Below are 18,625 nucleotides of genomic sequence, written 5' to 3'. Positions count from 1 at the left end.
ATGACACTCAGAATATACATGTTCACGCTAAGATCAGTTTCGGGAGTTCTACTCGCCCGAATTCAATTCCATAAAGTCGTACGGGTTCCTTAACGTCTTAGCTATCTACTCATATGATAAAAATCATAATTAGATCACCCAATTATTACCAGATTTCTCTAGACTCGCCTGACTCTGATTTCGACTAGGCTAGGAAATTCCATGTTACTACTAAAAAATTTTATGGCCCCAATTCTTTCCCCATTGGCTTTTCCCTAACAACGGAATCAGGTCGTTACACCTTAGCATCTCTAGTGCACGTTCCTTAGCACGCCATGCTTGCTGGTACGATATTTGAACCCCATAGAATTCTCTCATATCATCAATTATATCTTTCGGAGTATGAATTCGCTTATGGTTGATCAATTTTGGAGCACTCACACCATTAACAAATCCAATTGTTGCTTGGACTTTGGTTAGTATCCTATCCCGCACTGAACATGTATGTTCACTATTAAAGTATTTCACTTTGAAAACATCAGTGTTTTTCCTGCATGAAGACTTCATAGTCCAACCACATTTATCCGAAAAGCACACCAACACATTGATGTATAATTTTTTTCATTAGATTAATACATATAGAAGTTATATTTTATAAGACATTAATGTATCAACAATATTAACTACCATAATAAATAATATCACGACATATTTAAATTTCTAATTTGTTTGATACATTACGCACACATCAAAGTTACAAAATGTATATGATACATTATATATGCGACTCAATTGTTACACACTTCCTCCGTGTATCATATAATCAACAACAAAATACAAAAAAATCAAAAGTACCATTACACAACTTCTAAAAATAATAATGTATCAAACAAATTAGAAATTTAAATGTATCATCATTTATAGATCTTAAAATTAAAACACATTAATTCACAATGCAGATTAAAAAATCTCATACCTTTGTCTATCAGATCTTTTTACTTTGCAATTGAAGTTGTGTTTTATTTTATATTTAGTCATCACATCTATCAGTGTTGTTTTATCCTTATACAATTGACCTGTCTTCACATCTATACTATTTGAATCAATTATATAATTTGTAATTTCTAATTCTGGAATATAATATGAATCACAAATTCTTGATTCAACCACTGCAAGAGCTTCTGTATCCCTGACTCGACTGAAATGGCTGCTTTGAGATTCAAACGTGAAATTGATTGTCCAACAACAATTTTGTCACTTTTGTAACCTTCATAATTAACTTCGCTCGCCCAAATTCCTGAATGCCTCAACAAAATCGATATATTCATCATTTATCAAGTTTCTTTTTGAAATTATGAATTTTTCAACATCAACGGCTGCTCAAAAATCATCTTCAATGGAGAAGATGTAATTTTGAAATTTGAAATTGGTGAATCTGTTCCCTATTAGGATATGGAATGATTAGGATCAGTTAGGCGTTAATCAAGGAAATTAATATAACAAAAATAAATTTTACGTTATTTGTTCCCTTTTTAGTGCAACAACAATTTGTTTACAATGTACCGTTTATAATTTATCCGCATGGTAACTACGTATATGGCGCCACGTAATAATTATTATTAATAATAATTAAAATGTATATGATTGTTAGTTTAAAGGGTAATAATAGACGTATTTTTAGCCCAATAGATAAATGAAGGGTATTTTAAAACCATTTCGAATAGTATAGGGGTATTTTTTGCCCTTTTTCGTTGTTAGTTTAAATACATGTTTGTTGGATTATTATTACCAATGTTTTAAAAGATTATGTTGGGACTCACCTCGGGGCTTGCCCTGGGGCGGGGCTCTAGCAAAACGCCCCGAGACTCAAGTGTGGGGATTGGTTCTGTAAGACTTGCGCCCGACTATACGCCTTAAGCACGTCCAACTTCCAACACTCGCGGCTCACTAACAGATCTTACACAAATTATGTGTTAACATTGTTGACCGTCATAATTCTTAAATAAATGAATGCTACTTAATAATTTTTTAATCTATAGAGATAAGAAGATTGAGAGTAACTCAAATAACAAGTTGTAGTATCACATCTTTACTATTTGGTAACATTTCTTTTAAAAATACGTAGCGAAATTTTACTTTTACACTTATCATTGGTCTTCATGATTTTGTCATGTTTCAAAATTGTCATATTTTATTTAGCTATTTGGAAGTAATTTTATTTGTATTCATGATGGAGTGTGTTTTTATTATACTACTAGTAAGTTTTATTGATTATTTTCTTTAGGGGTAAATTGTATAGTATGATAAAAAATATATTTTTAGAAATAATAATTCCTTTATTATTATAAAGTTAAGATATCTATGAGTTTCTTTAACATGTTGTAATTATTTCAAGCTATTGATGTGTTTTTATAATTTTGTGTTATTATATTATTAACTATATTGTAAATTAAAAATTTAAAGATCCATAGGGTTTATGCCCAACGTCTCGCCCTATACTAAGTAAAACGTCTCGCCTGTTAAAACACTGATTTATTACTCTCTCTTTTTAGTTTAAAGAGGTAGGCCATTTTATTAAAATGAAATCTATATAAAGTTTTGATTGTTACTTAAATTTTATTGTATCCATTAAGTTCATTGTTGGTAACGATGAGAAGTCTCATTCTCAGCATGTTAGACACTCATAGGCTTATACCCAAGGTATGGGATAATTTAAACATTTCAAACGGACGAAGTGCTACCCAAGCCATTTATTTAATTTCGAACCTTTGTTTGAGGGGTTCCTTTGACTAAAACTTTAGTTTAATTCCTTGATATTGCTACCCATTTGCAATCTTAATCTCCAATGTACTATACCAAATCATATACACCTCATATAACCATGTCATACTACGCCACATATATTATGCAAGAATAGAGAAAGCGTATGGGATCTCACATTCAATTCAAACTTTAAGAGTTTCATTCAGTTGTAATTGATTGTTGTTAGTTAAGTCTTCTAATGCATGATTCAATGTTCATACATGATATTTAGTTAGAAATATTGATCCATGCCTAAATTATAATTTTCAACTATAAACTTATAATGAACTCATGAACCTATGAATTATGAATTTATGAAGATATGCATATTTTTATGAAATTGTTGAAAAATGATTTGGGGATGCTTTGAAAGGAAAGTATTAATGTTATTGTGAAAGGTTTTCTCACATGTTATAATGATCACGATTGTGAATGACATTTGAATTCACATTGGTGAAAGTTTTCTCATCTATGTATCCTTTCTCAATTTGTATTCAAACCAGCATGTATGCTATTAATATTTGTATTCATTCAAAATCTCATGTTGCATATTTTATGAATCTTGTATTTGTTCCTAATTTGTATTCATTCCAAAGGTATGGTAAATAGTTATGTATTTTATTTATAGGAAGAACAACTCAACTTCCTATTAGTTTGTTTTGTTTTTATAGTTTTTTTTTCAAAATTTTGTATCTTTTCTCAATTTGTACTCAAACCAGTATATATGTTATTAATATTTGTATTCATTCAAAATCTCATGTTGCATAGTTTATGAATCTTGTATTTGTTCCTGATTTATATTCATTCCAAAGGTATGTCAACTAGTTATGTATTTTATTTAAGAATGATTGCAACAAGTATTCACCTATTCCTTTTCAGTTTTATATTTCATTCTCACTTTTCCATGATATTGTTTTTGTATTTTATATATTATTATACAAAATACAACATAAAAACTTGAATGAATACAAATACAAATAAATATACATATTGGAATGAATATGACTTAAGAAATGATACAAGATTCTGAAGAAAAAAATTAATACACAGTGAAAAAAATACATGAATACAAATATGCTTCATAAATAACTTCAGATTCATTTGACATACTTATTGAAATGAATACAAACCAATAAAGAAATACAACTTTCATTATACAAAATACAACATGAAAATTAGTATGAATACAAATACAAATATTATACATATTAGAATGAATACGATTTAAGAAAGGATACCAAATTCTGGAGAAAAAAAACAAATACACTATGAGAAAGATATGTCAAATAACAGATAAAACTATAGGTGTTCAAATTTAATCTTTTTTTAAAAAAAATTAATAGATAAGACAATATGGTATTATCATAGAGTTTCATAACCATAATTAGTTTTGAAAGACAAGACCAAATAATGGTGCACGAGAGACGTTTTTACTAAAAATAAAACTATTACAATTTGGACAAGGAAGAGAATTTAAAGTCAAATTTGGAGTTTTAATGAAGAAGGAAGAGAATCACCTATTTTGGGTCTCATAATCTTTTGTAACGGAAGTAATGAAGCAACTTTACTAATTTGAAATATTCTCTCCCTTGATTTTCTCTAATTTGTTATTTCCTAGTTATATTATGTTAAGTTAAATAAAGAAAAAAAATACACAAATCAACCTCATAGCAAACTAAAATATTGATATTTTTAATAAATATTAAAAGTATGGCTAATGAGTCCTATTAAATACTAAAATGTTGTTGTCTTGAAAATTTTCCCAATTTTAAATTGGGAGAAACAAATTCCACAAATATGATCCTTTTTTGTTTTCAAAAGAGATAAGTGTCAAAAACACCTAAACTATCCATTTTTTTTAGTTCATACCTAAATTATTGAGAGTATGAGTTTCATACTTAAACTATCACTTGTTAGTTTGAGAAACACACCTCCACCTAGACAAAACAACATGATGAGAGTGTTATAAAAGAGAAAGATGTGTTTCTCAAACTAATAAGTGATAATTTAGGTATAAAACTTACACCTCAATAGTTTAAGTAGGCGTTTGGCTATGCGATACCATATCACGATATGGAATCGTGAGATGGAATCAGCGTTTGGACATGCGATTTCACGTTGTTTCCATCTCATGATTCCATATCATGAGATGAAATACCATATTCTCCAAAAATCATGACATGGGAATTCCATATCATGATTTGAAATCTCTTAAATACAAAATTGACACACAAGTTTATATTTTGTTAAAACAACCCTACATTATATTTACTAAATATTTATTTCATATGTAAATAAAATTAATAATCACATCATTACTTTTTGAAATTTATTATTCTCACCAACATAAAATTTATTAATGTTTTCAATTTGGTGAATATAAATGATAAAATAAGAATTGATTTGATGAATATAAATACAAACAGAGGGAGTAATACTTTTTTGATTTTTCATAATAAAAAAGCTTCTCTTTCGGCTACATATGAAAATGTTTAAAGCAATTTAATATGAAAATTGACAAAATTGGTGATGTATGTTTGATAATCACTACTTCGAATATGTATAGCACAAAATTAATGCACTGAAAATGTGCTCAAACATACAAGTGAAACAAGGCACACAATTCCAATATGATATTGACACAAAAGTGAAAATTGTCATAACTTGTACAGTGTTACATAATTATTTGCGATAATACCAAAGGAGTGATGAAATATTTATGGTTCTATGAGCATGAAAATATAGTTGCGAATGATATTGACCAACTAATGGCTCAAAGTAACAATGTTGGTTTGTCTTCTCAGTCATATGATAGAGAAATGCAAGTTCAACGTGAGAAGATTGTCCGTACTATGTGAGAGGATTATATTAAAGACTAGTAACACTACAATTTATGTTCAATTTAGATGAAACAATTAATTAAGTGGAGAAGATATAACATTGTAATACTTTATTATGCGATTTTTATAATTTTTTATTTATTTGATAAGATTGAATAAACAATTGGGGCTATTTCAATAGTTTTACAACTTATGAGATTTTTATGTTTATGAGAAAATATACAACACAAAATTCATATCGTATGTCCAAACAAAACTTCAACTTCATCTCATGATTTCATATTATGATATCATATCATGATTCCATATCACATGACCAAACGGGCCCTAAGTATGAAATTAAACAACAACAAAATATAGCGTAAATGTGTTTTTGATACTTATCTTTTTTGAAAAAACAAAATTTGCATTTTCTAAGATAATTTCGGGATTCACAATTATTGCCCTTGTAGAAACCTAAATGTCGTTATAATTGGAGAAAAAGTAAGGGCATTTGAGTAATTGTATATAGTGGATTCGGCTATAAAATACCACTGACTGCGTACCCCAAACCCTAACGCTTCGCTTATTTGTTTTGCGCAGCCAAGGTTTAGCGAAGCTTTCTCTCTTCCACTTCCGAAGGTTCGATCTACACACTTTTTTTTCTGCGTATTATTTATATATCCAATAATATAATTGTGTTTTCTCTATAATCTTATTCTTCAATTATTAGTATTCGTTGCTTTTTATAAATTAGATTTGAATTTGTATTGATAATTATGCTCGTCGATATAATTTTTACTGCGTACAGGTTCAGATCCGTTGATGTTGGATCGATTTTACATAACCACTTGGAAATCAATTGAATAATAAATCACGACTATTTGCATGTTTTGAATAACTTTTGGTGAATTCTCGTTTTGATAGATGTTTGTTGTGAAAGAGAAATGTTTTGAAACTGCTTTCCTTTGTAGCTGTGTTGTGAGTTTGTCAAGAAAATAATTTGCTTAAACTTTGTTGTAATGGACTGTCAATAATGTTCTCTTCAAGTAAAACTATACAACTGTTGTTCCATATCATTTCTATATCAACAATACATGCTCAGAATTTTTCGAAACACTATTTTTAGATTGCAAAAATTTGAATGATTGATCATTCTTGTACCCTAGAATGTCAGATCTAAGTTTCTCATTATTCAATATCAAGGAGAACCATTAGCCTAGAGTTTCTTTTAGAATTCTTTTTTGGTATCCATGGTTGTTAAAATAACTAAATCTTAGTTTTCTGTTTTCGGATGATCTGCAGAATCTAAGGCATTATGGGTAAGGAAAAGATTCACATCAGTATTGTGGTCATTGGCCATGTCGACTCTGGAAAGTCCACTACCACTGGTCACTTGATCTACAAGCTTGGTGGTATTGACAAGCGTGTTATTGAGAGGTTTGAGAAGGAAGCTGCTGAGATGAACAAGAGGTCATTCAAGTATGCCTGGGTGCTTGACAAACTTAAGGCTGAACGTGAGCGTGGTATCACTATTGATATTGCTTTGTGGAAGTTTGAAACCACTAAGTACTACTGCACTGTGATTGATGCCCCCGGACACAGGGACTTTATCAAGAACATGATCACTGGTACCTCCCAGGCTGACTGTGCTGTCCTCATTATTGACTCCACCACTGGTGGTTTTGAAGCTGGTATCTCTAAAGATGGTCAGACACGTGAACATGCATTGCTTGCTTTTACCCTTGGTGTCAAACAAATGATTTGCTGCTGTAACAAGGTTTGCTTTTATTGATGGGTGGAATTAATTGTTATTTTAAGCAGGATATGTCATGCTAATTCTGTTGTTTGTTTCTTATAGATGGATGCTACCACCCCCAAGTACTCCAAGGCTAGGTATGATGAAATCGTGAAGGAAGTTTCTTCCTATCTCAAGAAGGTCGGTTACAACCCTGACAAAATCCCATTTGTCCCCATCTCCGGTTTTGAAGGAGATAACATGATTGAGAGGTCTACCAACCTTGACTGGTACAAGGGCCCAACCCTCCTTGATGCTCTCGACCAGATTAATGAGCCCAAGAGGCCAACAGACAAACCCCTTCGTCTTCCACTTCAGGATGTTTACAAGATTGGTGGTATTGGAACTGTCCCAGTTGGTCGTGTTGAGACTGGTGTGATCAAGCCTGGTATGGTTGTGACCTTTGGCCCTACTGGTTTGACAACTGAAGTCAAGTCTGTTGAGATGCACCACGAAGCTCTTCTGGAGGCACTCCCTGGTGACAATGTTGGGTTCAATGTTAAGAATGTTGCTGTTAAGGATCTGAAGCGTGGTTTTGTTGCCTCAAACTCCAAGGATGACCCAGCTAAGGGGGCAGCCAGCTTCACTGCCCAGGTCATCATCATGAACCATCCTGGCCAGATTGGAAATGGATATGCACCAGTGCTCGACTGCCACACTTCCCACATTGCTGTCAAGTTTGCTGAGATCTTGACCAAGATTGACAGGCGTTCAGGTAAGGAACTTGAGAAGGAGCCTAAGTTCTTGAAGAATGGTGATGCAGGTATGGTTAAGATGATTCCCACCAAGCCTATGGTTGTTGAGACCTTTGCTGAGTACCCACCATTAGGTCGTTTTGCTGTGAGGGACATGAGGCAAACTGTTGCTGTTGGTGTTGTCAAGAACGTTGACAAGAAGGACCCAACTGGTGCCAAGGTCACCAAGGCTGCCCAGAAGAAGGGAAAATGAAGAGTGCATTTGATGAGCACGGATGAAGTAGTTTTGTTTATTTGCATCAGTTTTTTCCAATTTTGTTTTGGACAGCATTTTACCAGTTTTGGATATGGCTACAGAAGGTATTGTCATGGTTCTCTAGCCTCTTTTTGAGGATAGTGGAGTAATTGAGCAATTTGGTCCTGACCAAATTACTTGATGGGCAATGACATATAGCTCTGGTGGTTGTTCCTTTACCTGGTTTTATATCACTTTATAGCCTTGGTCACTGCTTAACTTATTTAACTTGCTGAAATTTTGAGTATATTTTCTTCTCAGATCTTGTTCCATTTTCATGGTAATTAAATATTTCATCATCCACTTTTAGCTAGCTTTCGTATAGTTTTCTCAAAGTAATTTCCTTCTTTCTTGCGAGTGTAGTTTTAGTAACTTGTTGCAAGGCCTTTTACTTGTTTCTATGTTTGAATTTACGAGTTTGAATCATAATAATAAGCTACAAGAAAAGGTATAAACAATTAACAAGTTTGAGATTAACATTTTTAGCTTAGTTTTTGCTTTGGCTCACGATCATATGTAATTGTACTCCTCATCGGAATGCCAGTGTGAGGGCCAAAATCATAACTAAGAGTTGTAGAGAGCATTAGAAAGCCCTCAGGCTTTGGAATTAACAAATGCATTTAAAGAATGGTCATTTTAAGGACTAAATAAGTAAACTGGGGTCAGTTTGTTTCTAAGGAATAACAAGAGTTCATTGCTGGCAGTCTTAGAACATAGAGTAAAAGAAGAAAAACTTAGTTGAATAGAATAAAGTTACTGCCATAATGTGAAGTTGAGCAACAAAGATAGGATACAAGTATTTTGGAATCCTGCAACAGTGCCTAGGTTAGCTGGGCTGGAATTTAGTCTTGCAATATAATAATGCATGTATTGTGTACCATTGAAGATAGAGCTAAGAAGCATCGAGTCGAGCCTTGGGTGACTATGGGGGATGTTAACAGTGAATGATAGTCAAGATGAAAACTCAGTTCATGATGCAGAAACAAGGGATATCAATGGATACTTGTTGGACACATCTATAACTAGTTTAAAATCCATTGGCAAATGGGCATATTAATATTTAGTAGGCTTAGATTGCACCTTGGTTTATGCAGATCATGGTTACTACAATACCCACACCTGGAGGTGAACATTCTTGATCCCAGGTGTGCTTTGATCATTCAGACTTGATGCTAAGACAACTAGAGGCACGCATGGAAAAAGCAAACACATGAGGCAAGTTTGGCACAAACTGAAGGAAGTTAGCAAAAATTGGTCTCAAAATGCTAAACACAATTGAATACAGATTAGTTCATGACCTTAGAGAACAACTAAACATTATTCAGGTCCAGATGAGGGACCATCACCAGTGTCCCACATATATGTCTCAACAAGAAATGAGAGTCAGTACACTTTTAGCTATGCACTTCAAATTGAGTACTAAGCATTGTCCTTCCACTGATGGGTGAGAAGGAAGATATGAAGAAAGTTCCTTATGCTTTAGCTGTTGGTTGTTTGATGTATGCAATGGTGTGTACAAGACCAAATATTGCTCATGTGGTTGGTACTGTTAGCCGTTTTCTTTCTAATCCGGGAAGAGAGCATTGAAATACTGTAAAGTGGATTATGAGATATCTTTGTGGCACTTCTAGTTTGAGTTTGTGTCCTCCATACCAAACACACCCTTAGTATATATCAAAGTTTGTCCATTTTTCTTATCCATTTTTGCAGCTGAAGATTCAGCACTGTGTAGAGTATAGAACTTTTTTTTCGGCCCCATCTTTTGGATTCACGTTATTTTTATTATACGTTAACTATATCAAGTTTCAATTTTCAAAATCTAAAATGAATTTAGGGTCAGTTTTGGGCTCCAAAATTGAGCGATATTTGCTTGTGCTTTGGTGTTTGAGTTGATTTCTTACATCAACAGTTAGTGGGTGATGCCTAGAATTGCTTCATAATGATTGGGTAAACTTGGTTTGAGTTAGATATTGATAGATTAGATCAATTGTGGTAACTTTTATAATGACTTTGGGTGTGTTTGGCCAGAAGGAAAATGTTTTCCTAGAAAATGTATTCTTGGAAAATAAGTGTATTTTGACTTACTTTTTATGTTTGATTTGCAAGTAGAATTTTTTTTTAAAATTTTTTTAGTGTTTGTTTTGTGAATGAATTTTTTTCTAGAAGATATCTTTTTTTTTTATTAGAGAGGAGGAATTTTTTTTTAGGAAAATAATTTTCAACCTGAAAATCAACCTCGGTAATCGATCCAGGACATACCCCGACACGCGAGCTAGGACACAACCCCGACGACCGATCTGAAATCCGACCCTGAGATCTGACCCAGGACCTGACCACGACTTTTGGCCCGAGCCCGATATTTGAATTGTGATCAGATATATGACCCAAGACTTGACTCTGACACCCAAACTTGAACACAATCGATCAATCCAGGTTTCGACTTCGAGACTCGAATCGAGACTCGATTTTCAAATAATGATCCAATCCGAACAACCAACAATCGATGTGAGACCCAATTCAACTTTCAAATTGGTATTTCGACCTCAGCTTCCGAACCGGGATCCAATCACACCCGATTCGGGACATAACTTTCAAATTGAAATTTATTGTATTTTTGTAAAAAAAAAAAATCAATTTTGTTGGTGTGACACTTCACCTAACAGGAAAAAAAAAACACAAACAAACCTCCACTTCATATTCAGGAAGTAATGACGTAGGAGTATTGACATCACCATATCTAGAAGATGAGGCTTATAACAAACATGAAATTCAAGCCACTCAAATGGAACTCAAACAAGTTGTATAGAAAACATTAAACAAGTTGTCTAGAAAACATTAAATGCCACCTTTTAAGATTGTTTTTTCCCCTCAATTTTGTGATTTTTTCTCTTTTTCCTATTTTGTTTGATTGAAGATGATTATTGGTCCTTATAATAGTGACTTAATATGGTTCGGAACGATGCACCAAATAATGTGGACTCTTGTTTTAATCTACACAAAGAAAAAATTAGGAAAAACTTATATGAGAAGATTTTTAGAACGTGAAGCATCCAAGAATGAGTTGTCAATAAAATAGGTGAAAATTGTAAATTAACAAAAAATCCAAAATTATTGTAGAGATATGGTTTGTAAGCTATTACACAGTAGGGTACTCAGTGTTCATCATAGAGTGCCCATCGAAGGGCAGAGACTATTACTAGTAAGTAAGAAAAGATTTAATATATATATATAAAATATTTTTTAACCTAGCTATATACTTTGTACAATTTATTTTTTTATAGATATTGTATAATTTTTGGACGAAGTGTATCCAACTGGCTACCTTGGGCTATATATGGCTACGCCACTGCCTGTGACAGAGGTTATAGTAGTTGCGGATTATTCTCAGGTTCCAAAAAAAAAACAAAAAAAAAAATAATGTGATTTCTTCCGGTCTGCAGAGGTGGATTCATGATTACTGTTAGGTATAGTTTTATAGTTATGGAATCATAGCTACTATTTATTGCAATTTAAATAAAACTTTATAATATAAATCTATACTCCGTGTAAAAAAATACTGAATTCACATAAATTGAAAAACTTAAAGTTGTCGATGCACCTACCTATCTGCTTAAGGTTCAACAAACCGAGTTATCTGATATGTGTGTTAGTAAGAGGTAGCAAGTACCTCGTGAAAAGCACAAACTAGTTCAAATGCAATAACAAAAACAATACACTCACCTTAATTCTATAAAGTGAGGTCTTGGCAGGGTAGAGTGTAACACACCTTACTTCTATCTTGGAGGTAGCGAGATTGTTTTCGATATACTCTTGACTCAATGGAAAAAAAGTTCAAAGTAGTACGGAAAAAGAAATAACAGAAGTGAAGAAGCTATATATGACAAACAACAATAGAAATCATGACAAGTCATTCTGAACAATAGTTATAACAAAATAATACTATAATTGAAGTATAAGGAGGACGCACACCAAAGTGTTCACCTAAAACCCCCTCGGTCAAGATCTCCTCAATACAAGACTAAAATATAACTCAGTGATTTAAGAGGTTCGGAATTGAGCTTGAGATTCCAAATTTAAATAAAGGAGTAATATAACAAGTATACTAGTATGAAAGAATAAGCGGGACAAACATGTAATTTCCTCTCCTAGCTATCCTAGTACTACCCGTCCCTACTACAAACTGATTCAAACGCCACAAAAGACAATAGATACAAGATGACAAAAAGGATAAATAGTTCCAACATTGACAATTTGTACATTCCAATATTTCTTGATTAATAATTATAAGAAAGAAGAAATATAGAGAGAGTTGAGTTTATATTGAGGAATGAACAAAATAGGAAAAGTATCAAAAGGCTTGCTACGCAGGAGAGATGATGCTGGACGATAGAGATATGAGAATATTAAAGGGGCTTTAATTTATTGGCCAGCATCATACTCCTGCATATTAAGCCTAAAAATGATGCTATTATAAATTACCCTGATGGTTATACATACTTCACATATTTCAGCTGACAGTCCTACTTGTTTTTTTGACAGGTTTAGAAGGAGGCAGATGACAGACTTGAATCGTCGCTTCGGGAGATATGGGTATTGAAAAATCTTAACTACTTGTGGCGGTGAGGGGACCCATCAACTATCTGACTTATTTAGAATAACGGTGAACCAAGTTTCAGATCTTGACTCCACCTCTACGGACCAGAGCAAAGCTTGGCAGAGGATTGCAAATAGAGGGTGAGGTTCAGCCTTTGAGATTCTAAAAAGAAAATGTTTCAACACATAAGAGACATCACAATTCACAAGCCAGTTATGTGTTTTTTGTGGTTTGCCATCTGATGTTTGGTGTCCGCATTGAAGCTATGACTAAATCTGAATTGTGCAGCAAGGCACATTCTGAGAGTAGCGCTCCAAGAATGATTTGTTTCATACTTAGAGCTCGAATCCAAGACCTCTGATTAAGAGGTAAATAATCTCATCACTACACCACAACCCATATTGGTACAACTATAGAATAAGTAGGCAAGAAGGATAAGGAGCAAAAAAAGGAACCCATCATACCCATCTGCAGCTGCTGAATTTGTTAATTTCCTTTTGCAAGTGTAGTTGATCATTATCTTTTCTTTCTTTATGGATATCCTCATTAAATACATGAGCTTGTCTAACCGATGATGAACCATATGATGTCAAACAAATTTGCAAACAAATCAGAGCAGATGGAAAGTTAAATAGATGCATCTATCATCACATTCAACTCTAAATCCAAAATCTTCTACAAGTTGTGTATTCTGTTTAATATTTCCAAACTCCCTTTTCTATGTTGACTGTTTTCAGCTACATCTAGGAATAGAAATAAAGCTGTAGACTTTGAAGATCAAAATTTAGCTTCTTCTGCTTCTAATCGACTGGAGTAACAAAAATCTTACTCATTATTTTCACATTCACACCAACACTAACAGCAAAACGTAAACTTTGATTCGTAGTAACTTGTACGGGATAAACTTTGTTGTGTACTATGTATCGTGTTCAAATCTTACTGTTGATACATAACCCCCATTATTTGAAACATAAATCAGTATGAATCATGCTCATCAATTATATAGCTGCTAACAATGTAAAAAATGTTGCAGTTCTGATTGAGTACTAAATTCGAATCTCTCTACAACATAGACCTTAACTTCTAATTTGGATACAACCTAAACTTTATTTTATCTCTATTAGTAAAAAATTGTAGGCTTGTTCCATTTTCAATTTTAGTTTAGGTGAACCAAAAAACAAACTAAATTAATACAATTTTTTTTTGTTTTTACAAGTTTATCGATTTGGGCCTGTTATTAGGCTTATTTCTACTGGACCTTCAAAGTTAGCTTTGCTTAATTGGACATTTTTCATATTTGTGTCATCCCTGGTCAACAATCACAGTGGACACTCCTTTGAAACATTGCCAGCTAACACATCAATTTTTTTTAGTATAAAGTACATAAACCACAATAATAATTTGGGCGCTAAGTATATCGTATCTCGAAAGTTTATCAAAATACTATAATCTTGGATTTTTCAAAACTCGCGGATACATTGCTCCTTCGTCTGATACATAACAAAAGATAGATAAGTTATGTATCAAATACATAATTATAAGTAGATTCATACTGATTTAAGTTTGAAATAATTGGAGTTATGTATCAATAATAACATTTGTACCAGATACATTAAACACAAACAAAGTAATTGTAATATATCTAATAGAGGTAGAGTGATGTATCCAAGTGTTAAGAGAAAGAAAAAAAAAATTGTAATTAATTCAAATGGTAGGGATATTTAGAGATTATGTTATCTTAAGTCATATAATTACGTCATTTTTCTATTTTTATGGATAAAAAGAGCAATGCTTTTTGGAGTATGACAAGCCTCTTCAGTAGAGCAAAGCTCGTGCTGAAGAATGTCATCCATCTCTATCTCATTACAAAGAATCCTGACTCATAGTATCGATTCAAAATTCACTTGAGGAGCCGTTTGGTATAAAGAATTGTTATATCTTATACTCAGAATAGTAAATCAGAAATATTATAAATATGAAAAGAAAGAAAATATTTGAGATCACATAATTCACCGTATTTAGAATTTAATCTCTTTACTGTAACGAAGGTTGTGGGTTATTTCCTCCCAGAATAAAATGGATAAACCTATTAAAAAAGTAGTGGTATCTCAGACATCAATAACATCAGCGAACTCAATGGTCAGCAACAAAATCACACAAAGACTCTACTTTGTTTGTAAGAAAATGTATGCTATAGAAGGAGAAATTTCGATGCAAAAAACTGAGAGGAAGTATCTCTATTTATAGCCAATTATAGGTGCGAACTCACCTATATATTCAGAACAGACTCATCTGTTTAGAACAGGCATGCCGTCTTTTGGGAGAAGAAATGTTTATTAGGAAGGAACATGTCCTTTCTGAAACATTTACGCAAATTTCAAATAAATTTCGTTTTGCAAATTAATTAGTTAATTGTGTTCCGTAAATTAATTAATTCAACTTAAGTCCACAAATCAATTAATTCATAAATAATTCGATGAATTAATATTAAAAAAAGAAAATAATTAATAATAAATATATTTTGTCTAAACAATCACATCAAAGTCGAAGTCGAGGCCTAGCCGAGCGAGCGACGACGGCGCGAGGGAGCATCCTATACTTAATCCTTTAAGATTAAAAGAAAGTGTTACCTAATATAAGGACAAAACTTTAGAGAAATGACTTCTCATTTTTCCTTCACTTTGGTTCCCCCATATTTTCCCATTCTCATTTCCCAATTCACACTACACTACCCGCACATGAATGGGGAATAACTATTGTTAAAACACATGCATGAAAAACTATGTGATTCACAAGTAAGGATTGATTGCATCTGAATAAGAAGGTTTTCCTTTGAAATTTCCATAGTGAACACATATCGGATATACTCGGTCAATCAGTAGATTTGATATTTTTAAGCTGTCAAGCTTTAGAGTATACTTAGAAAACACAAATCACACAATTAACACTTTAACTGCTTTTTGTTCTCATTATTTTGTTCGTTTCAACCATGAACACTTTCTGGTTCATAAGTGCATTATAACATCTCGGAAGTTGAAAAGGAAAGAAAAATACAGAAATTTCTCTAAAGCAGTGGTCTACGAGTCCAACCTACAGACTGTAGGAATTACATCGGGCCGTAGAAAGTGAACCGTAGAATCCAGAGTTAAGTTTTGAAATTTTAAGTTTATGGTGTTGAACCTACAGCTTAACAAGACGAGGCGCATGATTTTTGACGGGTCGTAGGATTGATCCATAAGGATGATTCAGAGATTTTATTTAAGACCTTAGTTCTACAGAAGGAAATGACGGATCATAGTTGGTTCTATGAGTCATAGGATGGTCTCATAGAAAGAGTTCAGACTTGATGAAATTTTGGACCAAAAGTAGAGTCCTACGGATGAGGTCTACGGACTATAAGAATTTAGATGGACCGTAGAAAGGTCTCATGGGAAGTAAGGTGGAATTTGGATTTCAAAAGTTGGTTCTACGGTTGATTAGTATGGGCCGTAGAAAGTTCTACAGACCATAGGTTCAAACCGTAAGACTGTCCGACAATTATTTTTAAAAGGTATTTGAGTCTTTTTCTATGAATCTAATACCTATACTACATCGTTTTTACCCCTATTTCTAAAATCTATAACTACCTTTTTATTTCTAAAACTAATCCAAGTTCATTCCCTCCAATTCTCTCCCTAGGTCAAGAAGAAGAAGCTCGGGTTCCAAGTCAAGTTTCTTTGTTCACCATTACTTTTGGGCTTTGATCCTCAAGGTATGTAGGTTTTCATCAATAGGTTTCATTCACCCATTGAGCCCCAAGGTTTCTCAAATTCTCCAATTCAATTTCCTTAAATTGATTAGGTTTTCATTCTACTCTTCGTGGGTTCTAATTGTGTCTATTCAATCGCTTAAATTTGATCTTGTTTTTATTGTTTTAGTTCAATTACATACTTTCCAAGTGAAATAACATGAACCATGCATTGATCATGATTTTGGTTATGAATTCTAAAGACGAGAACTTATGAAGAAACTATGAATCTAAGAATGATGTTTTCATGAACTATGCATGAATTATGAAAAGAAAGGTTTTATGATCTTGGTTAATTTAAAATAATCATCAATGAAATTTTGAAAGGTTTTCTCACATATGCATGAATTGTGAAAGGTTTTCTCACATACTTAAGAAATCATGAATGGTGAAAGGTTTTCTCACACGTGGTTTAAATAGCTAGTCTATGATTTTTTTTTTGCTTGGATTAGTAATTTAATTGTATTTTTTCATGGATTATGATATTATTATGTTTGTGACTAATTTTTTTGGGATTGTACTTAGCACCGAGAAGATATTGAGATGAAGGCTCTTTCGTTAGTAGATGTCGGGTCTCTAGTAGCAATGTATTTGTCCCTAACTGTGTGCCCCCATAGGTTGTCTTAAGTGACATAGCTAGTGGATCCATCTAAGCTAGAAGTTTAAGGTGTTTGCCTTGGCAAGCAAATGACATCTCTTTTCAATGTGGGAGTGACACCATATTTCATGTTATAACTCACATGGTCTATGTTGGTTAATAGTAAATATCCCACAAAATGAACAAAGTTGTTCCTAAAGGTTTTATGAAGCTTTACTCATGATTTTAAGATGCATTGACCATGTTCATGATTTATGATTCTTCCTTAAATGATTTTACTATGTTTAACTTGGTCATGCATTTAATGATTTGGATTATGTCCCCTTATGATCATGTTTTCATATTTTATGCATATTCCTCATACTTAGTACATTCCATGTACTAATACATACTTGTGCCTACATTGTTTCACTAATGTAGGGGCATGACGTTTCATCTTCATCTTCTTGTGGCTAGTTGGTGATCATTGGAGTTCGTAGAGTTGGTGAGTCCTTATGTTCCGAGGATGAAGGCATCTTTACTTGATTTCCTTATGTTTTAGTTTTCAAACTTTATACGTGGTGTACGAGTTACATCTCAACTACTTCTTTTTATGTACTAGATGGCTTGTCAAGATATGATAGACTTTCGCTTTAAATGTCAAACTCTTTTGTTACATGAGATTTTCTACTTTTCTCTATTATGTTGTGTATATGTATGTCAAGTAGCTTGTGTAGGGACTTTCGTGGTCTTATACATCGTGTCAAGTCTAGGGTGTACTTTGGGTCATGACATGCGTAAAGAATGGACCTTATCAGATTCTCCTTGAAGCGACTTACACTTCATACTTACATATGTGATTTCTAAATGTGTTATCCCTTAGATACACTAGTAAGTAATGACATTTATGTTAGCAATACACTTAGTAACATTTATGTTAGCAATGACATTACTTATTATTAGCATATTATCCACACACAAACAAACAATGACAACTCGATTTGGAGTGTCTTTAATATAAACGCATTTATCACATTCATTGATCTTAAATTCTTTTATCAATATGGTTTGATAAAACTTAGTATGTCATTGTTTGGTGCTTGTTTTAGTCCATAAAGTGACTTGAGAAGTTTGCACACTTTTTTTTTACTAGGAACCACAAAGCCTTCGGGTTGTTCATCCAATTCTCTATATAAAAAAGCTATTTTAACATTAATTTGATAGATTTCAAGGTCATATACCGCAACTAGTGAAATTAACATCTGAATGGATGTAATCC

The 18,625-nt window shown here is 32.9% G+C and overlaps 1 protein-coding gene and 1 non-coding gene across 2 annotated transcripts; both read left to right on the top strand.

Moving 5' to 3' along the window:
• The first annotated feature begins 6,151 nt into the window (after positions 1 to 6,151).
• Positions 6,152 to 8,659, top strand: LOC102600107 (elongation factor 1-alpha). The gene is made up of 3 exons (XM_006343390.2): positions 6,152 to 6,242; positions 6,906 to 7,380; positions 7,462 to 8,659. Exons 2-3 carry the CDS (start codon positions 6,919 to 6,921, stop codon positions 8,344 to 8,346), a joined length of 1,347 nt encoding a protein of 448 aa, XP_006343452.1. The 5' UTR covers positions 6,152 to 6,242; positions 6,906 to 6,918; the 3' UTR covers positions 8,347 to 8,659.
• Positions 8,660 to 12,749: 4,090 nt separating this feature from the next.
• On the top strand, positions 12,750 to 12,837 carry MIR391 (microRNA MIR391). The gene has a single exon (NR_127249.1). It is a non-coding gene; the product is annotated as a microRNA MIR391 (primary transcript).
• Positions 12,838 to 18,625: the final 5,788 nt, after the last annotated feature.

Source organism: Solanum tuberosum, unplaced genomic scaffold (genome assembly GCF_000226075.1).
Source record: "Solanum tuberosum cultivar DM 1-3 516 R44 unplaced genomic scaffold, SolTub_3.0 scf00044, whole genome shotgun sequence".
NCBI lineage: Eukaryota > Viridiplantae > Streptophyta > Magnoliopsida > Solanales > Solanaceae > Solanum > Solanum tuberosum.
The sequence above is the reverse complement of the archived record's forward strand: the minus strand, read 5'-3'. Positions and strand labels throughout refer to the sequence as shown.